Below are 23,489 nucleotides of genomic sequence, written 5' to 3'. Positions count from 1 at the left end.
TAAAAAAGCGAAGAAAAGAAAAAAGGAAGTGAGGGAAAAAAGGAAAGACGAAGAAAAAGGGGAAAAAAGCCGAAAAGAAAAAGGAAAAGAGATAAAAAGGCAAAAAAGGAGAAAGCAAAAAAAAAAAAGGCAAAAAAGGGGAAAAAAGGGGAAAAAGGGGAAGAATAGGGGAAAAAGGGGAAAAAGGGGGGAAAAGGGGGGGAAAGGGGGGGAAAGGGGGGGAAAGGGGGGAAAGGGGGGAAAAGGGGGAAAAGGGGGGAAAGGGGGGGAAAGGGGGGGAAAGGGGGGGAAAGGGGGGGAAAGGGGGGAAAAAGGGGGAAAAGGGGGGAAAAGGGGGGAAAGGGGGGGAAAGGGGGGGAAAGGGGGGAAAGGGGGGGAAAGGGGGGGAAAGGGGGGAAAAAGGGGGAAAAGGGGGGAAAAGGGGGGAAAGGGGGGGAAAGGGGGGGAAAGGGGGGGAAAGGGGAAAAAGGGGGAAAAAGGGGGAAAGGGGAAAAAAGGCAAAAGGGAAAAAAGGAAAAAGAGGGGAAAAGGGAAAAAAAGGAAAAAAGGAAAAGAAAGGAAAAAGAAAAAAGGTGAAAAAAGGCGAAAAAAGGGAAAAAAAACAGAAAAAAGGGGAAATAGAGGGGAAAAGGCGGGGGGGAAGGGGAAAAAAGGGAAAAAAGGGGGAAAAAAGGCAAAAAAACAAAGGCAGCTTTTCCCATCAAGGAAAAATTCCGGCGGGGTTCAAGCTCTAAGCCAAATTCAAAGCCCGAATCCGAGCGCGGGGCAGCATCTCTCGGCCGCCGCCGCCGCCGCCGTTACCGGTCGGCTTCCTGACGGGAGGCGACGGGATTTTCACGGTCCAACTCCTGTTTGCAACCACCCCCTCGAAAAACAAAATATAAAACCGGGGCGAAATAAACCAGGAACCTCTCAGAACGGTCCGAAATTGGGATTATTTTTAATTGGCTTTATGGGATTTATTGATAGGAGCAAGCCAGCCGCCGCAGCCGGGGAAAGGGAGAACGGAGCAAAAAAAAAAAATGTGGTTTTGGTTATAACTTTTTTCATAGTTTTTGCAACACCTTATTAAAGTTGAAAGCTTCGTATAGAACATTATTGGGGCTTTTTTTTTTCCCCCTCATCCACCCAAGTAGGATTTCACGGCAGCTTGCAAAACTCCCCTCCACCTGCACCGAAATAATCTGGGGTTTTTGGGGAGAGCATCGGGGTACTGCATCCCTAACTTGAATTTTTACGGCCTTTTGGTGGGGCTACCTGGCTATTTGGGATTTTCCTGCCTGGATTATACTCGGTGCACGTGGGATGGGACAGGTCACACGGCACGGGATGGTGAAGGAGGGCTGAAGCACGGAGCGGAAAATAAAACTCAAGGTAAAAAATAAATAAATAAATAAAAAATAGGATTAAAAAAATCATATGAAATAAAATAAAAATAAAAACTGAAATGAGAAATAAAAATAAAATTGAAATTTTTTGAAAAATTAATAAAAAACAAAGGCGTGGTGCTTAGGGATATGGTTTAGTGGTGGACTTGGTAGTTGGACTCTTAAAGGTCTTTTCCAACCTAAATGATTCTATGATTCTACGATTCTATGAAAATAAATGGAAAAAGATAAAAAATATAAAATAAAAATAAAAAATAAAATAAAAATAAAAAATAAAATAAAAATAAAAAATAAAATAAAATTAAAAATAAAATAAAAATTAAAAATAAAATAAAAATTAAAAAATTAAAAAATTAAAAATAAAATTAAAAATTTAAAAAAATAATTAAAAATTAAATTAAAAAATAAATAAAAACTTAAATAAAACTGTGACGGTCATGGAAAATTACTTCTAGTTGAAATAGCCCCTAACCTGGAGTTTTAGATAAGCCTCATCCTCTTCCCAAGCCCTCCTTCCCCATCCCACCCCTCGCTCCTCCGGCATCGGTCCCTCGGAGCATCTGCGTCTCGTTAGCCGCAAAGAGCATCCCGCTGGAGCAGCACTGACCGGGAGAAAAAAAAAAAAAAAAAGCACTATTTGGCCTCTTAAAAAAGAAAAAAAAAAAAACCAAAATAAGACGCCAGAAGCTCACAAATATTTAACGAACGCTAATTCAAATGGAGGCGCGGACTCGCGAGGGTTTATTTTCCCGTTCAGAAGAGGGCAGGCCAAAAAAATAAGATCCGATCAGGCGGGGGAGAAGAGCCGAGGCCAAATTCTCATCTTATTTATACAGCTGCAAATCACAGCTGGGCAAAGGCGACCTCATCCCGTCGGGATCACGGCTCCATCCTGCCAGGATCGCGGCTCCGTCCCCGTAGGATCGCGGCTCCATCCCGCCCCGGAGGGGGTTGGTTTTCCCATCGGGATTACCTGGAGCATCACCTCGGTCTTTGCAAGGCTGGATGCGGGGAGAAAACCGGGTCTAAATTTAATCGAGGGTTAATTCCCATCCCCCCGGATTATAATTTTGAGCCGGCATCCTAACGATCCGACTAACGACGCCGGGAAATAATTTATTTTTTTGCTAATTAGAGGGCATTTGTTAACACCCTCTTTGGCGGCGGCGAAAATTATTTGGGAATCGAGTTACTCGACGGTGCGTGGGATATTCAATTCAACCGGGAGTTGTCTGGATCCAGCAAATTATCCCGCTAACACCCCAAAAAAAGCATTTTTCCGCATCCCGGAGTAAAGTAAGGATGGAGAACGATTGGGGATGGGATGCCGAGATGCGGCAGGGGTACCTGCGACCTAAAAAAAAAGAAGGTATCGATGCTCAGTCCAGCTTTCCCACCGGGGTCGGGGATGTCAAATCTCCCCTAATTTATCCCTAATCGTGGCAAAAGTTTCCTCTCGACTTTAGGAAACGCGGCTCGCTGTTCAAATTTGCTATTTCTGCGAGGAAAAAAGAAAGACGTCGAAGAAGGGGTTTTATCCGGAGCTGGGAGAAAGGGAGCTCAGCATCGTAAAACTCTCCCTTTAGTCTTTTAAATTAGTATTTCCCGTTATAGCAGGGGTTTAAAATCCTCATTTTTTTTTATCCCTGCCTGCTTTTGCGCCACGCTTGCGATGGGCATCCCCGCCCATCGACTCTCCGCCGCCCCATCCCATCGCTGGGACTAATTTTACTAATTATTTTAAGCCGGAGCAGTTCCCAAGGAAAATAAATCAGGCAAAACTGGGGGTGTCCCAGCACCCTGGGTTATTTTTCTCCGTGTCCTCAGGAAATATCCCCGGGTATCCATCGCGCATCTCAAACCCGACAGAACCGGGATGAGGATGGTACCCGGAGGCGTGGTCCAGCCCCCGCATCCCATGGGATGAGGATGGATGGGTGAAGGATGCTCTTCCCGGCGGGACCGCGCCACTATTTAAGCTTCCTGGGAGGAAAAAAAAAACCCTGTTATCGCTCGGAGACTTACGGATGCTGTCGATCAACGTGAAAAAAAACATGAAGTAATTTAAAAGTTCACGGGAAAAGCAAAAATCACCCCAAATCCAAAGCTGCCCCGTTGCAGGGACTTGTTTTATCCATGAGTTGGGAAAGAAGGTTATTCCCTGATGCTCCAGTGGGATAAAACCCTCCCCTCCCAACACAACTTTCTGTGTTTACTTGGGGAATGAAGAGATTTGCTTCAAAAAAAAGCAGATTTCTTTAACAAAAAGGTGGTTTCCTTTAAAAAAAGGGAATTCCCTTAAAAAAAAAGGCGATTTCCTTCAAGAAAAAAGGGAATTTCCTTAAAAAAAAGATTTCCTTTAAAAAAGGTTTCCTTAAAAAAAGGTGATTTCCTTAGAAAAAAAGATTATTTCCTTAAAAAAAAGGGAGATTTCCTCAAAAGAAAGGGAGATTTCCTTAAAAAAAAAAAGATTATTTCCTTAATAAAAAGGGAGATTTCCTCAAAAGAAAGGGAGATTTCCTTAAAAAAAAGGCAAATTTCCTTCAAAAAAAAGGCGATTTCCTTCAAAAAAGGGAGATTTCCTTCAAAAAAGGGAGATTTCCTTCAAAAAAGGGAGATTTCCATTAAAAAAAAGGCGATTTCCTCAAAAAAAAAAGGCGGTTTCCCTTACCTCCCCCTCCCAAAAACGATGGCGGGAGAATGGAAAATGTTCCTGCAAGCCCGGCGGGGATGCTGAGCATCACTTTTCCCCCCTTTTTTTTCCCCCGCTCCGTGATATTGGGGCGGGTGTTTAATGTCACATATATAGAAAATGTTATATATATAACGTTACATATACATCGTGTTCAAATTAAGGGGGTTACGGGACTCCCCTGATGCTGTTTTTGGGGGGGGCCGAGGCCGCAAACTGTCTTAAAAAGCCCAATTTTGGGACGATGGGGGAGCACAGCATCTCCTTCCCTTCCTGATGTCGCCAGCTATTAACCTCTCCCGTAATTAGCCTCGAGCAATTAACTTTTGCCCCTAATGAAGGAATCTCAGCGCGGGGAGTTAAATAAAATAGGAGGGAGGGGAAAAAAAAAAAAAAAAATAAGGGGGAATCCCGATCCCATCATCCGTCTGCTCTGTATGGCTTACATCCCAAAAAAAGGTGTTATTTTTGTAACCAGTATCACCCAAAATCCAATTAATTCACCCATATCCCTCTCCCCGTCCGTGTGGAGCTGAAAACAGCCCCCCAAATATCCGACCCCCCAAACATCCGACCCCCCCCAAACATCCGACCCCAAAGGTTTTGGGGTTGTTTTGGGTTTTTTTAAGGGAGCACCCCCTTATTCCCGCGAGGGGAAAGATGCCAAATACGCCGAGTCAGCACTTTTGGAGGCACGACGCCCGAAAGTTTCGCCAAAGCCGGGTCCACGCGCCACTTTTTCCCCCTGCATTTTAGGGTTTAAAGGTAAAAATAAGTCTAAAAAAGGCAAATTAAGCCGTTTCCCCTCCTATTTTCTGCTTCTCCCCCGGCAGACAGCTGCCCCCGCATCCCAGCCAAAAATAATCCATCCCCCCCCTCCCCTCCCTCCTTCTTTTCCTTAATCTAATCTCCCCGGCTGGGAGTTTGAAAATATCCTGCCGGGTTTAGGGTTTCCCGTTACCCGGCGAGCGGCGAGATAGTGGGGAAAAAAGATCCTCGGGAGCGAGAAAAACCGGGAAGAGCCCAAACAAAGAGCTGGAGCCAGAGCCCAAGTTGAGCTTCGACGCCCGGCGAGGACCAGGGATGAAGTTGGGGGGGGGGGGGGGAACGGGGGACGGGAGAAGGAGACACCGATCCCTCGGCAAAACTTCCCGAGCTGCGCGATGCCGCCGGCGGAGCCGCCCTCCTGCGGATGTAAAAACACTACAAAATTCAAAATAAATTAAAAATAATCAGGATTATTATTAAAAAAAAAAAAAAGCCCCCCCCCAACATCGCTGCGAAGCTGCTAAAATGGATTTTATTTTTTTTTTTTAAGCATTTACCCAGTCCTGCGGGCATGGGAGGGATGCGCTGGCGGGGGGGGGGGGTGTCCCACGGAGCTGTACCGGGGAAAATAGGGTACACCGGGGGAAATGGGGTGCACCGGGTGAACGGGGTGCACCGGGTGAACGGGGGTGCACGGGGGGGGGGTTATCCCCAGGAGAAGCAGCGGGCTGCGGCATGCCGGCGAGGGCCGCGTTTCAGCGCTGGCGTCGAGCCCGCGTGGGGCCCTGCAAGGCGGCACGGTGCCCCCCCCCCAAGTGGGTGCCCTGGGGGTGCTGGGGGGGGTGGGACACCCCAAGGTAAAGGGGTGCCTCGCAAAGCTGGGAGGCTGCGGACATAAGCGGCGCCCCCCCCCCCCCCGCTGCACCCCCCAGCCCCATTTGCATGGGGGGGCAACTTTCCAGCTGCAAAATGCAATGAGCTGGAGGGGGCTGCAACCCCCCCCCCCTCCCCCCGGGGCGGGCATTGCAACCGGTTGGGGGGGCGGGGGGGGGGAGCTGCAACTGGTTGAGGGGTTTGCAACCCCTGGGGGGCATTGCAATCGGCTGGGCGAACTGCAAGCCCCCCCCCGAAGGGCATTGCAACCGGCTGGGGAGCTTACAACCCCCCGGGGGAGAGTTGCAACTGGTTTGCAGAGGGTATTGCAACCAGTTAGGGGGGGTTGCAACGCCCCCCCCCCCCCCCTCCCCGGGGGGCATTCCAACCGGTCGAGGGGTTTGCAGCAAGTCCGAGGGCATTGCAACTAGCCTGGGGGGGCTGCAAGCCCTCGGGGGGCATTGCAACCGGTCGGGGGGGTCTGCAGAGGGTACTGCAACCGGCTGGGGGAGAGCTGCAACCCCCCCGGGGGCATTGCAACCGGTTGGGGGGCTGGGGGGGGGTTGCAACCGGCCCGGGGGGGGGTCTGCAAGCAGTCCGAGAGCATTGCAACCGGCCCGGGGGGTGCAACCCCCTCCTAGGAGCACTGCAACCCCCCCGGGGGCATTGCAACCGGTTGGGGGGGGGGTTGCAACCAGCCCGGGGGGGGTCTGCAAGCAGTCCGAGGGCATTGCAACCGGCCCGGGGGGTGCAACCCCCCCCCAGGAGCACTGCAACCCCCCGGGGGGGACATTGCAACCGGGCAGCGGGGATTGCAACCGGCTGGGGGGGGAGTGCAGGCAGTCCGAGGGCATCGCAACCGGCCGGGGGGGGGCTGCAACCCCCCGGGATCACTGCAACCGGCCGGGGAGGGGGCTGCAACCCCCCGGGATCACGGTAGCCCCCTGAAATCATCGCAACCGGCCGAGGGGGAGGGGGGGGCACCGCAGAGAACCGCAACGGCGGGGGCAAACTGCAGCCGGCTGGAGGTCAGCGCGGAGGGGGGGGGGGCTGGGGGGGGGGGGGGAACCGGACACCGGGGACGCGGACACACACGCGCTGCAACCGAGGCCCGCGCTACCCCCGGCCCCGCACCGGGAAGGGAGGCGGTGCGGAACGGCAAGTTACTTCCCGCACCGGAGGGGATGGAAGGCGTTGGGGGGGGGGGGGGAAGGTTGAGGGGGGGGGGGGTGTCCCCGCCGCCGCCGCCGCCACACGTGCCCCGCCGCCCGGGCCGCTTTGTCCGCGGCGCTCGGCGCGGCTCCGCCCGCCCCCGCGCGGCGGCCCGCCGGTGAGTGACAGCCTACCTGCCCGCCAATCTTCATCACACCGACACCGGCCTGACAGCGCGGCCGCCGCTCGCCGCCCGCCCGCCCGGCCCCGCCGCGCCGCCGCCGACACGCCCCGCCCCGCCCCGCCGCCGGGACACGCCCCCCCCCGCCGCCGACACGCCACGCCCCCCCCCCCGCCGCCGCCGCCGCCGACACGCCCCCCGCCGCCGCCGCGCCCCGAGGCCACGCCCCTCAGGCCACGCCCCCTCGCCGCGCCGCCGGGCGCCCCCTGCTGGCCGGCACCCATCGCACATACAACCCCCGTCCTGCAACCCCCCCCCCCCCCGGGCAGTGCTGAGCCCCCCCCCCCCCCCCCAGGCACCCCCAAACAGGCCCCCCCCCCCCCAAGCAGCCTTCCGACCCCCCCCCCAGCATCTGGGTCCTCCCCAGGGCATCACTCAGACCCCCCCCCCGGCTGCATTTGCCCCCCCCAAACACATTTGCCCCCCCCCAAACACATTTGCCCCCCCCAAACACATTTGCCCCCCCTCAAACACATTTGCCCCCAGCAGCATCTGCCCCCCCAACCATATTTCCCCCCCAAACACATTTGCCCCCCCCCCCAGCCACATTCAGAGCCAACCCCAGTGGCCTTTAACCCCCCCCCCGCCAACCACAGACTCCCCCAGGGTGGCACCCCCCCATCAAAGTCACCACCCCCCCCCCCCGGGGGGGGTCACCAACCCCCCACCCCCCCACCCCGACCTTCAAATTTAGGGCATTCCAAAAAATCCTGCCCTGGGACGCTTCCCACCCCAGGCCCTTCCTGCGGGATTATCCCCCGAGGCAAAACACTCCAATTTTGGGAGCGTCTATTAATTATTATTAATTTGAGGGGGGGGGGAGATTTCTGATGGAGCTCCCCCCCCCCTGCCTAAATTTTGGGCCACATGAGACATTACCCCCCACCCCCCTTCTCGCAAGGACCTGGAGATGAGGTTTCCATGGAGTTGCTTCCACTGGGAGCGCTGGGAGCACTGGGAGCACTGGGAGTGCTGGGAGCACTGGGTCCTGCAGCCAAATTTTCCCCCATTTTATTGCAAATGCCACAGGGATGGATTCTTCCGGATCAGCCCGGCCGTGGTTTGGTTTCTCCCGATTTTCCATCTCCTTCCCCGATAAAAAAATGCCATCAAAACTGGCTTGGGTAAGAAACGCTGAATTTCTGCCCGTTTCTTAAGGAATACGGGATGGGAGAGGGAATCACTCGAAACAGCCCCGGAATTCTTTCGGGATGGGTTAAAATCGGCTCCAAAGAGTTACGGCGGGACGTATGAGCCAGCGGCAATAAACGATGCGTAAGGGATGGCCGTAGGGTCAGGGGTGTGATGGGAAAGGTGGAAAAACGAGCTTAAATTTAAGGCTAGGAACCCAAAACGCCCTAATTTTCCCTCTGGAGTTTCCCAGGGCGAGCGACCGCTTGCAAACCCCCATTTCTAAATCCCTCCTTCCAGCTTATATCCCCCCCCAAAAAAAAAACCATCCGGAAAATATTTGCTCTGACATTTGCGCCTCCTACTTGAGAGCAACCTTTAAAATACGTCGACCTCCGTTGGGTCGGCCATGGGAGAGCGACCGAAAATAGACGGTTCATGCTCCGGCTCCATCGAGAAAATAACGGAGAGATGCAGGGGGTGGTTGGGATGCATCCCACCCCCCCCAAAAAATAAACCCCCAAACCAGCGTTGTGTCGCTGGGACAACCAGCGGGAAGTCGGAGCATCCCTCCCTGATCCTTTTGGAGAGGTTGGGGCAACGATTTCTAGGAATTTCTTGCCTTGTAAATCAGCCGACGGGATGGTTTTCTTCCCCCCGCTTCCCCTCCTTCATTACTATTCCACGGGAGCGAGCGAAGGCGAGGAGTCATAAAGCTGTCGCCGGTTGTTTCAGCCAGCTGGGGATGGCGGGCGAAAAATATTTCGGGTTTTTCGGAAGCTGGAGAATTTGAACGGGAGAGATAAGGGGAGGTGGATGGAAACCCCCTCGTCTTGGTACCGAAGGACCGCGGGATTGGCCGCGCTCAGCATCTCGTCTTGAAAAACAGAGATGAAAAGAGGGCAGGCACGCGCGGGTTGTATTTTAAGCCCCGACGTCGCCGAAAATGTCCGAGTGCTCGAGAGTTTAGGGTTTTCCTGATGCAGGGCTGTTTCTTCTGGTGCCAGCAGCCGTCAGCATCCCATGTTCGCTCCTCGAGCATCCCAAGTTCGCTCCTCAAGCATCCCAAGTTCGCTCCTCAAGCATCCCAAGTTCATTCCTCGAGCATCCCACGTTCACCCCCCCAAGCAGCCCTCGCTCCTCTTCCCTAATTTCTGCTGCCGATCGCCAAAGCAATTCCTCCGCTGAGTTTCGGAATCTCGCGCTCATCCTCCAGGAAAAGCAGCCAGGCCTGCCTGGATTTTTCCTCCGCAAATGCCAAAGCCGCTTCTTCCCTGGAGAGTTTTTCCCAGAGGTTAATTATCATCCCTGGTTAAAAGGCGCCTGATTTCCCAGTTGAATTGGCTCCGCTTCGACCTCCGGCCGTGGGGTCTTGCTCTATTTTTTTCCGGCGGTAAATTAAAAGTCTCCTGCACTCAATCTTGGGGTTTTTTTCCCCCGGAAAAACATCTTTCTGCTCTAACAGGTCACCCCTGGATGAGCTTTTTTTCGGTCAGATCTCATCCCGCCAGCCCTTAGCCCCCAGATCTGCAGGACCGGGGATGCTCGGCGGCGACAGCATCCCTACCGGGATGCAGAGCCTGGCTCTCCCGGAGGCTCCGGAAGGTCCCAAGCCGCTTCTCCTCACCCTGGACCACCCTCTGGTGACTTCAGCCCAGGGGTACGGGCGCTACCCAACTGGAAGAGCCATCCAAACCCCAAAAACCGCAAAACCCTCGATCAAACACCTTATTCCACATCCCTATCCCAAGCCGGAGCACGGACTGCTGGAAAACCTCCCTGAAATTAAAGCCCCTTCACCTGGGAGCACCCCCAAATTTGGGGGGGGGTTGTGCCGTTCCCCTGCCCCAAAGCTGGGGTGCGGGCATCTGGGAGGGATGGGGTTTTTGCACGCTCAAGTCAGCGTCGTAAATATATAATTACCGGGAACTAATTGGTGCTTTTTCAAGAGCAGACGGACGGTTCCTTCTCAAAAGTGACAAGCACTCGGAGCAAGTTTGCTAAAATATTAAACGTTTGGCAAGAGTGGCGGCGTACGTAACCGGCAATATTTACATTTTTACATAACGGGCTTCAGGAGAAAACAAATTACATAAGATATAGCGGTTTAGTCTCCGTCGTTTGACTGCTCCTCCATAAATAATTCAATTCTCTTTCCAAGATTGCATTATTGCCCGTGTCGGATTTCTCTGAGAAAACTATGATGGGATACTCTGAAAAATACAGAAGAGCGAAGCCGAGTAAATTATTAAATGATAGATGTTAAAAACGAGACGGGGTTTTAGGAGGCAGCCACGGCTGGGGCTGGGCTCCTAAGGCCGAGCTTTGTGGCTGAGCCCAGCTTAAGCATTTGCGATGGGTTAGAGGGGTCAGATAGCCCCTCCAAATTGCAAGCTCGCATCCCTGGGAGGATGTCCGACCCCCTCGGGAGTTAAAGGATGCTAAAAACGGATCCCTAAAGAAAACGTAGGACTTGTTTCGGATCAGATGCTGCTCCAAAACTGTCCCAGCTCAGACGGCGGTGGTACCCACCAGCCCTTCGTCCCTCCGGCTCAGGCACCGCCCCGCGACCGGGGGACGATGCTTCATACAAATCACCCGTTAAAATCCGTGTCGGATTTTTATAAGACATTTGGGATACAGATACTCTCCCACCCTTTTCACGACGCTCTCCGGTTACGAGTTGCAAGAAGAGAGGGCAAAAATCAGCGTCATCCAACGCAGCCTTAAAAGCAACGTAATTAACCTGGGACCGGACAGACAGACGGTTGTCTGTCCGAACCCAGTGATGCTTGCACCGAATCCGGGCTGAAGTTAAGGGATTCCCCAAATTTTAACTATTTAGCTCACGGAGGATTTCTATTAAAGCTGATTTCCCTCCGTTTGTGGTACTTCAGATACCCCACAGGACAACTCCTCTTCTGAAATATGTGTATTTTTACCTCTGCACATGATTTTCCCGGGAATAATAAGAGAGTAAACCCAAAAAGATTTACGGCACCGAGGCGACAGCATTATTTTTGAAGCCACTGTGCATCTTAAACAGTCTCAGACACACAAATAAGAGCAAGTAACGCTATGCCGATTTCACAGCTACTAATAGATAAATACACGGGAGAATGTAATCAAAGGCTTTATCGATAATCCATAGGCACAATGAGGATGTATTAAGAATAAGTGATCGATGTCAGGATGGCTCGATATTCCCGGAGGTTTCCCCATGCGAGGTTAAATAAGAATAAAGCTTATTTCTTGTGCGGGATTGACGGATGGATACCAAAGAAAGCTAAAGCCAAAAGAAAGGATTTTTCCCGTGTCATCGCCTCCGCCGAGCAGCTGGGGTCGAGTGGGAAAATACCTGAAAAAATGGGATTTCTCCCCTCCCCGTGCCAGCTGAGCAGGGGTTAATGATGGCTCGTGGAGCCGGGAAAGCACTTTGGGGTCCTTCCGGAGGAAAAACGCTGGATAAATGGCAGGTTATATATATTTTGATTAGAAAATCCCCGCTGCCAACTTCCTCCTTTTAAATGTTTAATTTCAAGGCGCAGTAAGTCCGCAGCTGGTTCTTGCTGCTCCTTCAGGCTCTCCCATGCAAAGTTAACTGCGAGCATCCAACTGACTGATCCTTTCCCGAGCATTTCCAGGATTTAAAAAAAAAAAAGGAGGATCTGGATGTTTAAAGTGACTTACCTCCTGCCCCTGGGCAAGATTTCGGAGTCTGTTTTCCCGGAGGCGCTATCGGCCGGTTGAGCTAGGGATGAGTTGGAGGGATACGCACCGGGGGGGGGGGGGGGATAAAAAAATCTAAATAATCATAAAACTACGCCTCGTACAAATACTGTAAAAAAAAAAAAAACAACCAAATTGGGGTTGATTAATGGGATAAGCCAGGCAAAGTAATAAAAAACCCCCCAACTTCTTTTTCACTTGGATATCTGCGGTAGTTGGGTACCAGACAGCCGGCAAAAGCGACGTGGAGATGCTGAATCCTGCCCTTTTAAATTTTGGCTCCGCCTGAGATGTTTCTTCCCCTTGGCTGGGCTTCAGCATCCCTTCCCCATCCTCGTTTCGCTTCAGTCCGCGACGGGAGCTCAACCTTCATTCCGCAGCATCTCTCTACCGAGCGATGCAAGCGCGGCGCCAACCGCCGGCACCGGCCCGGCTTCGGAGGAGCCGGTGAAGGGGGAAGCGGAGAGATGGTCACAACTCTTTAAAGATGCAAATTGAGAAGCAGCCATCATAACAAGAGAGCTCTGTTAATTCTCTTACGAGTATGCAGATTTCGACGCTGACTTTTCCTAGGCTTATTTGTTTTATTTAGCAACAAATTTAATACCGGCTCCCTGAAGCAAAGAGACAGACGGACTATAAACTTTGAATTTTGAGTAGCTTTACTTCCTTAGGTTAGTGTCATCTTTGATCTCTCCTGAAATTACATCTAGGAAAGTTTGTAGGGATTGAATTCTGCTTTTTTTACAGCCCTCAAAGCCATTTGATTAGCCGCCTTTTCATTTTTCTTTTTTTCTTTGCACAGGTTACCCAAAAGGATCTTAAATACCATCTAAATGATTCACATCCTTGGCGGCTGGAGTTATCTCAGAGACTTGCTGATGGACCTGAGAAAACCAAAGCGCTACGTAATATCTCCTCCGCAGGCAAAGGAAAGCAAAATAAGTTTTACGCATCCTCTGGGATGCAAAGCTCCCCAGGTCCGAGACCAAAACCCCAGGGCTGAAAGAAAATGGTGCCCTTGGAGAACATGGGGCAACCAGTGCATGGTTTTGGAAGGACCACGAAGTCACGACGTAGCAGAAAGGACTCATCTCCTATTTTATTTTTTTTTGGCCATCCACCGGCAATTACAAAATTAGGTTGGAGGTGAGGAGAAACGCCTGGCTGGGGAGGTTGCTGCAGCCCAGGGAAGTCCCCGAGAGGTGGGAGATCTCCATCCTGGGGTTGTCCACGGGTGGTAGGATGAAGCCATGAGTTGATCGAGCGCCGTGATGGCTGGATACACAAGAACATCCTTTCTACCAACGACCCTGAGGTGTGTGAAAATCCAAAATTTAATTTTGGGGTATAAAAGCCGCATCCTGCGTGCTCAGGACTCAGGGAGAGGAGAGCTTAAGGGCAATACTGCGACTTTCGGAGGAAGCTCCCAGGAGCCACGCTTTGACCTTGCGTACACAGGCCCAGCCGGTTCCCACCACGGCTAATTTCCCCGCAATCACACACAAATAAGGAAGGAAATTAAATTTTTTTTTTAAAAACAACAACAACAACAACATTTCCAAGCTGCCGCCTGGGGAACAGGGGAAAAAAGTCGATGCGCGTCAAATGAAAAAGGGTGAGAGCAAAGGTGTTGCAAGGAGCCGAGGATAAAACCGTAATTAAAACTGCGAACGAGCTTGGCTGCCAAAAAAACACAAAACTGCCTGAAAGTCTTAGGGGCTGCAGCGACAAATTCAGGCCGTTTCAGCAGATGTTGGTTGCTCACAGTCACCCAACATCCCACCATGGCTGGACGTTGCCATCGCCCAACCCTTTCCAATAAGGAGACATTATCGACCGCTCAATTGCGATTGAATTACTACGGATGAACATCTTACGGGCACATTAAAGTCTAATGAGCGGCCGGTGATTAATGCCATTACGAGGAATACCAAAAGAACTAATGATGATGAGCCACTTAAAGTGAAGTGTCGAGGGTTTAATTATCGATGACTCCTTGGTTTCTCGCCTAAAAACTCTTGGGTTGGAAGGAGGAAGAGGGTGACACGGGTAAAGGCAAGAGGTTCCCAGAAGCGACGACACAAGGAGGTCCCATATTGATACTCTTTTAAGGATAAGATGGATGGGAAATAGCATTTCTTGGAGAAACGTATGGGAAATAGAAGTTTCTTGGAAAAACATCTCACCATGGGCTTTAGCACCTTTGGGAATGCCATTATAAAAGAAAATTAGAATTTGTAGCATCTCCCCAGACCCTGTTCTTGCCTTTCTTTTTCCCTTCGACCTTCTTACATCCATTTTCCACCGGTTCTTTCACTCCTTCCTTTAGCTTTGCCTCTGCTCCATCACTTGCAGCACCCAGGGAGGGCTCTACAACCCAATTTAAGTCTCTCAGGTGGTTTCTCTCCTCCTTCCTCTCCTTGGCCGGATCAGATGTTGTCGCAATATCACCCAGGGGTTTTGACCCCATGGGGAAATGTCACCTCGTGTGGGCATGATGACATTTAAGCATCCCCAGAAGATGACTATAGGACCTATTTTGGTAGGGTTTTTTAGGGAAATTGCTCTGCAGTTGCTTTAATCTCAGAGAGCCAAGTATCAAAAAGCCTTATTTGTACTGATGTGCTCATTTACTGGACTGAATTAAAATTGTATTTAGTATAAAATGTCATCAAAACCAAAAAAACGACCAACTTCCTCCCGCTCGGGAGCGTTTTGAACCGTAAGAGGTGATGACAGAGACACCTCGTCTTCCTCCCTCCACCTTCTCCAAGTGCTTCTCGGTTGGGGTCGGAGTCGTCCCACCATGGGAAACGCCTTCGCTCCTCCACCTCCCACCAACGGGGGCTTTTCGGGGCTTTTAGAGGCATCTCCTCTTGCTGGGATGGGATTTTTTTTTTTTCATGCTAAAAGTGACTTCATATCCCATTTTATTATTTTTTTGAACGTTGCAGGATTTGCTCTGTTTGAAGTCTTACATCCTCATTTCCCGTCAGGACGATTAAAATTGATTTCCGCCATCAGCAAGAGAAAGATAATCCGAAGTGGGTTCCTGCGAGAGAGAGCTGTATCCCCACCGGAGCCATTACAAACCCTCTCCTATTATTTTAACTTTCTTTTCTTAGGGATTTCTCTTCGGAAAAGGGCAACTTAGCACTTCTCGGACATACGCGTCCTCCAAGAAGTCGGGGAGAACTATTTAACCTCATGTATTTCCATCGCAGAAAGTGGACCGGGGGATTTAAATAGCTCTTGTTTACCACTGCCACCCTCCCGGAGGTATTTTTAGAGGGGTAATCGGATCCTCTCGACGCCTTCGCTTTGCTTTCTTGGGCTCCGCATCCTCCGACCCCATCCCTGCACCTGTCCCGGTTTGTATCCGGGCAAACTGAAACAGGATGGATTTTTCCCATTGCATTAAGCTGGGTGCTTCCCGGTGCACCCGGAAGCTTTGCAGAAGGAGGACAGAGGGATTTGGGCTGGAAAACCACTTCCAAGGCATAAAACCTCCCGCCAACAAAGAAGATGTGGAAGTAACGGGCATGGAGGGCGAGCGGCACTCGGGGACCCAGCCGTGCCCGCCTTTACCCATCTCTTAAATCAATTAAACCTGGAATATCCTAAATAAAAAAAACAATTAAAATCAATTAAATAAATTTTTAAAATCAACTAAATAAATTTTAAAATTAATTAAATCAACTAAACCCCGAATATCCTCAATAATCTCCAAAATCTGCCAAAACCAACCCTAAAATATAAATAGCATCTTTCCAGGCTGGAGGATCCCGGGGCCCTGCGACCATCCCACTCCTGCGCTAGTTTGCAGCAAACCTCCGTAAGCAAATTTATGCAAATGAGGGGGGTTGGTGGTTCCTATCGCACCTCGGGGGGAAAACGATGGGTTTGCACCGATGCTGCAAGAGCTCAGCTTTCCCCGGCCGCTAAACCCGGGCTCCCAACCCACGAGGAGCCACCCCAAAAAGGGGGTCCCCAGCCAGGTCCCCGCCATCTAACAGCATCCCCATCGTAAGGTTTAAATACCTTTACAAGAGAGTAATTTAACGCCATCCCCAGCTTAAGCTCCATATCTACCGGGCGTGAAATTAGTTCCAGCAAGCTGCAAATTCGCCGCTAATAAAAATATTTAGCAATTCGCTAGTCTTTAAATCAGGAGCAGAATATTTTCTTGCTTGCATCAACGCCTGTTTCTTTTTAATTCTAATGTTTGAGCGTCAGGGAGCTCCAGCCGTAAAACTGCAAGTTTTACGACTGCGCGAAGAGTTTTAAATCAATTCCCCCAGCGCTTCCAACTCTGCCGCCGAGAGTTTGATCATTTAATATCATTTGATATTAGACCATGTTGGTCATTTTGGCCGCCGGGATGAGCCGGGCATGGTGGATTTGCAGTTTTTAACCCAAAAAAAGGCCATCTCGACCCAAACCCGCCCCGTTTCCGAGGGCTGCTCCTCGAGCGGCGTCTTACAAAAGAGCTTTGATCCATGTGATCCTGCCTCGCAGCCCTTGAAGGAAGGTGACCTCTCCGTCCTCCTGGGCCAAGCGTTTAATTAGCCTCGGCGCTAATTGCATCTTTCTGCCAAGCCCATTTCGTCCGATTCCAGCATCAGGATCTTTTTCATACCTTTGCCAAGAAATGCTGCAACGCCCTCATCTTTTCCTTGGGAAGACCCAGCCGCGGCGACGAAGCATCCTTCAAATCATTCCTCGGCAGGATAGCATCTCCCATCCATTGGAGACCACCTGAATTATTCGTGTCCAAATAAATCCTCTGCATTGGGTTTTGCTTGGCCGTGAGCATCCAACAGCATCCGGTTGACTCCGCTTCTCTTTATTTAAAGCACGGTATCGCTCGAGAGCCTTGCCGGTAAAGGCTTTATGGTACCTAGATTATTGATATCAAATACATTGGACCTGGAATTAATCGCTACCGCATCGTTTGTCGTCGGTTTGATGTGTCCTGTCCCAGCAGAAGGGTTTGGATGCAAACGCCACGTGGTGCAAGTCAAAAGTCTCGGAGAAACCTGGATCCGCAATACCAGCGGACGTCCCGACATCAACCAGTATCCTGGAAAAAAACACCACCACAAATATGAAGTTTCTCCCAGAGTCACGCAATCGCGGCAAACAATGCAAAAATCCTCAATTTCTGCTGCTTTCCTACATTTTTTAATTCACATTTTATGTTCAGCATTGTTTTTTCCCCCCCTTTCTGGTTGGTTTTTTTTTTTTTTACAGGTGCAATGCAACTCTGACCCAAGCAGTGAATGATACCAAATCCTAGTGGGTAAAAGCTGGGAAAAAAGCTAATTTTAGGACAGCAATAAATTACTCTTTGGCCGTAAAATCTAATCTTTGCATTCAACTGACCAGCTGCCGGAGCAGTCCCGTAAGGCAAATCCCTGCCGAGGCATTTCACACGCCGGGGCGAGACCGAGATAAAGAAGAAGGTGTTTCGGATGATGTGTTTCATTGCCGATGGGTTGAAGAAATTTCTAAGGAAGGTTGTGCTTGGGAATATCACACCAATGAGGGTTGTTTTCCCGGGTACCTTCTCCCAGTTCCTTAGCTGTGGATTTACAGTTTGCCTCCCTTGTGCTCCAAGAAACCCATAGCCCCGCTGCAACACCGTATGTGCCATATAAATAAATATTCCAGGGATATTTTTGGAGTGCGTTGAGCTGCCGGGCATCATCTCGTCTCCAAATCTTAGTGCTTGAGTTAGCACCAGCCCAACTACGCCGGATACAACAGATGGGATTAAAACCAACGAGCAGCACGGCTAAAACCTGGCCGCTGGATGTCGTTGCTGGGGCATATATCAGATTTATTCTTTGACCTCTGGGCAAATATCAGGGACGTGGCATGATCCAGCAGTGGGTTCAATAGCTGGATGATTCAAGCTCTCTGCTGCAACCTCTTGAACTTGCTTAACATTGTCGTTGGCGGCGTCAAGGAACTACCAGGAGGAGAGGAAGGAGATAATAAATAGTGAAAAGGCCCAGTCGATACAGGAATGGGTGAAAGATGCCGTTGTTAAAGCTGTGGATAAAAGGTAGATGGTAGAATTAGAATAAAAAGTAGAATTTTTCAGTAGAGGAAAAGCCTTGTTGGCTGACGGACAAGAACGATCAGTTTTAGATGGAAAGCCAAAGGATGGAAGAGGAATGGCAGAAAGAGAAGGGTCTCTATGAAAACAGGGCTGTGAAGAAATTTGGGGTTTTACAAACTACTGGGGTCCAAAAATGCAAATAAATGGGAAAACAGAGAAAAGCAAAGGGGGATTCTCAAACAACGGGAGTAAACGTGTCATTTCTGATTGCCAGCTGGAGCAGGAAGCACGGGGAGTGACGGAAGAGAAGGGCTGGGAAACCGCTGGCGAAGACGGACATCGTCAACGTGGGGTTTGCAGAGAGAAAAAAAAAAACCCTCTCTGGTGGGATTAACGGCACGAGACGGCGCGGGAAGGAGTTTGCTATCAAACATACGCTTTTAATATGTTGGCAGCCGGTTCCTACTCGATGCCAAGTAAAGGCAGGTGTCGGAGACAGTTTGCGCTCTGCTTGCCGAACCGGTTGATGTCACGCTGGCGACTTTGATTTCATCGCAGGAAAAGGCAGGTCGATGCCGCGCAGCATAATTAATCGCCGGTTTATTCCTCCCCTTGAAAGAAATGACAGAAAGAAAACAGCAGTTCCACGGCATTTGACGCAGCCAAAGTATCATCAGACTTCAAGTCGTTGAGAGGAAAAACCGAATCAATGTATTTACTTTTCTCGGGTTAGCTGGTAGACGAGCCCTGAGTACCGGCATGAAGTCACCCATCAAACTACACCGGCTGGAGTCTGATGGGCGAGATGCGATGGGGAAGAAACAGGATTTAAAAACAGGCAGAAAAATGGGGTGAAAATGGAAATCCCTCTTGCCTTGGTATTAAAAGATACTTGGTGCATTGACAAACCTCCTTGGCTTGGCTTGGAGGCCCTCGACCCCCAGTGTGGTTGTCCCACAGCAGTGCAAAACCCTGCCGTATCCAGCCCGTGTTTGTATTAACCAAATCTGCCTGCTTTTGGCCCGAAATATTTTGATGGTGCGGGCAGTTAAACTTCAGGTTTTTGGGGTCGAGACCTTGCTCCAACAGAGATGCTGCCTGCAGTGGGGTGGGCAGGAGCCGGCTGGCGGCTCGGGCCGGTGGCACAGCCTATGCAACGAGCGACGCTGGGTTAATTTAAGCACCGATCCGTCTGCAACGGGAGCAGCGTGGGGGAAAATTCCCGTTCCACCGGGAGCACCTCCCAGGACCGGGATGGGGCCCCAACCGCAGGAGGGGTAGCGACTGGAGGAGGGTCCTGTGAGCTCCCTGCCGCCGGGGGAGCTGGGACCGGGACCGGGACCGGGACCGGGACCGGGACTGGGACTGGGACTGGGACTGGGACTGGGACTGGGACCGGGACCGGCGTGCACGGAACCCAGTGGCGCGACCCCGCCTCTCGCGGCGCGGGAAAAGCCACGGCCCCGCCCCTTCGTCCCGCCCCGCAGCCAATGAGAAGCTGCCGGGCGAGGGTCGGGCGGTGCTGATTGGCTTGGCCGCTGCGGCGCGGCGCGGTTGCTAGGGGGAAAGCGGCAGCGGCGGAGCGTTATGGCGGGCACGGTGCTGGGTGTGGGGCCGGGTGTGTTGGTGCTGCAGCTGCTCTGGGGCCTGGCGCTGCTGCTCTGCCTGGCGCTCTCCCGCACGGCCGGCCGGGCCCGGTGAGCGGCGGGAAAAGGGCGGGGGGATGGGGGTGTGGGAGGGAAGGGAAGGGAAGGGAAGGGAAGGGGGGGCACGGACGGACCAGGCCGGGCCCGGTGCTGAGGCCGCTCCGCCCGCCTCTCCCCGCAGGTTCGCCGTGGTGCTGGTGACGCTGGGGGCAGCCGTCCTCAGCGCCGCGCTGCTGCTCTTCCCCCGGGAGGACGAGCGCCCGGCCACGGCCGCCGCCGATGAGGTGAGCCCACGCCGAGGCCTGCGTGGCCGAAGTGGGCCCGGGTGTGGCGGGACGTTACCTCAGGGAAGGCCCCAGCTGCCGCCCTGAGGCACTGGGGAGGGGGCTCTGCCTCGGGGCTGGCCCCCCCCCCCCCCCCCCGTGGGTGCCCCGGGGACGGGGATCTGCCTCGGGGCTGGCCCACCCCCCCGTGGGTGCCCTGGGGATAGGGCTCTGCCTCGGGGCTGGCCCCCCCGTGGGTGCCCTGGGGGTGGCCCTGTGCCGCCTTTTCAGCCTCCTGCAGGCTCCTTCTCTGGCGCAGGCTCCCATCAGTGCGGGCTGTGTCGCTCACGGAGCAGGGATCTATTTATTTCTTTACCAAAATCCCTTATTTATGTACCGTTAGATGCGACCCGTGGGGTTTCGCTCCGATTCTCCAATCCCCAGGCCCAAGGGGCTCCGTGCAGGAATCGCACTCGTACTTCTATCCTTCCCAGCTCAGCCCTGAGCTCCAGCAGCTTCTGCTCCCCCTCTGCCACCCCCCTTTCACAGCTTGGTTCCCGGCTTTCCGTGCTCCCACCTGCCTCCATCTTCCAGCACACCCCGGAGCACGCCGATAGCCACGTGGCAGGTAGTTTTGATAATTTTCCTTCTAATTCTGGAGCCTTTCGCTTTCCCCCAGCTCTGTTCTCTGTTTTAAAGCCCGGTAACCGCTCTTCGGCTCTCTTGTCAGTTATTATCGCACTCAAGCACGGAGCCGTCTGTGGTTTTAGACAGCCCCTTGTCTGTGTTGTCGGGCACGGGGATCTCCCCCAATTTTGGGTCGCATCAGGCTGCCTGCGTGACCGCTGCCTGAGCTGCCATCTTGAGCTTTCCCAGAGCTCTTTGGGCTTTGAATACACAAAGTTTGGTGGCGTTTTAGGTGCCGTTTCCTCTGTTCTATTATTAATGCACATTAATTATTGCTCTCCTAGATCTCAATCTGTGTAAATCCCTACTAAAGGTACTTGTAAGTTTTTTTTCTTTTCTCTGCCTTGCATGAGACCTGCTCGTGTAAAGGTTGGAAGCGAGATGAAGGGCAGCCGAGCGCGTGTTTGTGCCCGGGAGGCCAACAGAATTGGAAAGCTTATTTTTTTTTTCGGATCTTCAATTGGACTGACTATCAATAATACATGACCTGGGCTTTCTGCGCCGAAACTCTGCTAATTGGCTAATTAAAAAGTGAAACGTGCAGAAGAGGCCAACGCTTTGCTCACAAGAGACTCTTTCTGCGGCAACACCAAGGCTGAGCGTGTGCTAATGCGATTTATAAAACTGAGCTGGGGGTGAGCGAAGCTCTGGAGTAGTCTTGGGAGCCGAGAGGATGATTTGATAACCAGCCTTCTCGCGGTTGGCTTCTCATTGTGTCTTGCCTTGCCGGTGTATCTTCTTTTTTTTTTTTAATCTTTTTTTTCTTTTTTTCCCCCCATTTCCCTTCTAAAAGGGAAGAGTTGTGCGCAGCTCCTTGCAGCGCTGGCAGGTTTGTAGCTGGGGAGAGCTGCTGCAGGTTTTGACTCGTGTTTCTTCCCTGTGCTCAGTACCGTGCCGCTCCTTTCCGTCACGTTAGCTTTCCCACGAGTGGCTTTTTTCGGAGGAAAGGGATTCTTCTTTCAATCGTTTGATGCGCACCCCCGCTTCCCACAGAGAGCACCCGTGTCAGGAATGAAAAGCGAGGGGAGAAAGCTGGGGGAACCCCAAAGGTTTTCCTCCTGGGGTGATCTTCTTGGACAGTCCTCTTTTCCAGGCCGTGGCGTGCTCCCTCCAGGCTCCTGGAGCAGACCGAGGCTGTAAAGTGTGTTGTGGTCTTTTTTTCTTTTTTTTTTTTCTTTTTTTCCCCCGCTCTTCGCAGATCGTGGACACCTTCTTTATCGGCCGCTTCGTCCTCCTGGCCCTGATGAGCCTGGTCTTACTTGGGTGCCTGTTCCTGCTCCTGATTTACCACCTCATGGAGCCGGTGTACGCCAAACCGCTCCACAGCAGCTAGTGGCAGCCGGCGGCAGCAATCCCCGTGAAGAGGAAATCCTTGATTTCATGGCAATAAACCAGGAAGGGAGACCAGGAGACTGTTCTGGAGGTGAACGCATCGATTTTTCCGAGCTCAGAGAGAGCCGGTGAAGCCAGTGAAGTGTGTCGCTTGCACCCAGCGTGGCGTCTTTCGTCTTTAAAAGCAAAGTTTGGACTGGGCACGAGTGCCTTCGTCTCCGGAGGCAAGCCTCTGCAGGCTGCGAAAGGTGCTTTAACCTCTCTCTCTTTTCTCTTTTACAGGAGAGTTGAAATCCATGCACTTTGTACTACACTTGATTCAATGAATTGAACTTGAACCGAGATGGTTTGTTATCGTTATCCGCAAGAGATGGTTTGTTACCATTCCTTTTTCACCTTAGTTTAATAAAAGTCTCCGAGAAACCCCTGACTCAGTCTTTATTTATTCTCCAGGAACGTCACCTTTTTGCCACCTTTTGGTGACGGTGTCTCTGAAAACCACCGCTTCCCGTGGCAGCCGTGGGGTTTTTTGGAAATGCATTGGGGCCGGATTGTTGGGGCCGGTCCCTTTGACTGGAAACCTGAGGCTTCGGAGCGAGGAAGGGAACAACACGCACAATAACGCCAGAACAGGCAAATTAAAATCTCCCCTCCGCGAGGAGGCAGAGGAAAGCCGGGTCTCGCCTCCCCGCGCTGAAAAATCCTGCCAGCCCACGAGAAAACCCTCTTGCTTTTCAAGGACCGTGCTGCTGCCCGAGTGTCTCCCACGTGTGTGGGGACCCCACGTTGTCATCCTGAGTGGGGAGCCCGAAGGCTTACGGTTTCTGCTACCCTGAAACATAAAACCATTGCTCGCACTAGTGCAGATCGCTGGCTGAAGCCGGTAGTCGACTCCGATAGCTCTCCTCTTGGGGGAAAAAAACCCCACTTTTTATGTTTTTTCAGCAGCAGCGATGGGGTCAAATCCCATTTATCTATCTCCCTATATTTTTTTTTTCATGGAAACCAGGGGGAACAGCCCCGCTGAAGCGGAGCGGGGAGGCTGGGCCAAGCTGTCAGCTGGCAGATACCTCGGCCTCCTGCCCGCGCTACAAATCAATCTGTTGATAGCGGCGGCTCGCGCAGGCTGGGTGTCTGTACTTAACTAGCAATAATTACAGCTTCGCGCTGTCTTTAGCCATCCCTTAATAGCGATGGTTTCTTTTCTTGCATGAAATCTCACAAGGCTTTTCAATTGCTTGCAGGAGAAAAGCGTTTCGGTGGCCCGGAGCGTCGCGTGACCCTTTCGGAGCGGGGAAGGAGCCTTTAGCATCCGTACTGCGCCGGGGAGAGGTTCCCGCAGGTGCCCGGCGGCAGCTGGGTGAGGTGAGTTACGTTACGGCTCACGTTTTTCCAGCCCCGGAGGGATGGAGCCGCTCAAGCCTTTCACGGTTGAGCAGGCAGCGGGTATTGCCGTGAGGTTGAAGCCGAGTGCGAGACAGCGCCGCAGCCCTGAGCTGTGTTCAGGGGCAATATAG

General features: G+C 52.0%; 1 protein-coding gene across 2 annotated transcripts; it reads left to right on the top strand.

The window, feature by feature from the left end:
- Positions 1 to 19,631: 19,631 nt before the first annotated feature.
- Positions 19,632 to 22,388, top strand: TMEM218 (transmembrane protein 218). Of its 2 annotated transcripts, none has more exons than XM_050914044.1 (3): positions 19,632 to 19,741; positions 19,872 to 19,974; positions 21,839 to 22,388. In XM_050914044.1, exons 1-3 carry the CDS (start codon positions 19,632 to 19,634, stop codon positions 21,971 to 21,973), a joined length of 348 nt encoding a protein of 115 aa, XP_050770001.1. In that variant the 3' UTR covers positions 21,974 to 22,388. The 2 variants fall into 2 exon arrangements, with proteins under 2 accessions (XP_050770001.1, XP_050770000.1); XM_050914043.1 differs by having other exon boundaries at positions 19,803 to 19,974.
- The last annotated feature ends 1,101 nt before the right edge of the window (positions 22,389 to 23,489 follow it).

Source organism: Gymnogyps californianus, unplaced genomic scaffold (genome assembly GCF_018139145.2).
Source record: "Gymnogyps californianus isolate 813 unplaced genomic scaffold, ASM1813914v2 HiC_scaffold_31, whole genome shotgun sequence".
NCBI lineage: Eukaryota > Metazoa > Chordata > Aves > Accipitriformes > Cathartidae > Gymnogyps > Gymnogyps californianus.
This window is presented reverse-complemented; position numbering and strand designations above follow the sequence as displayed.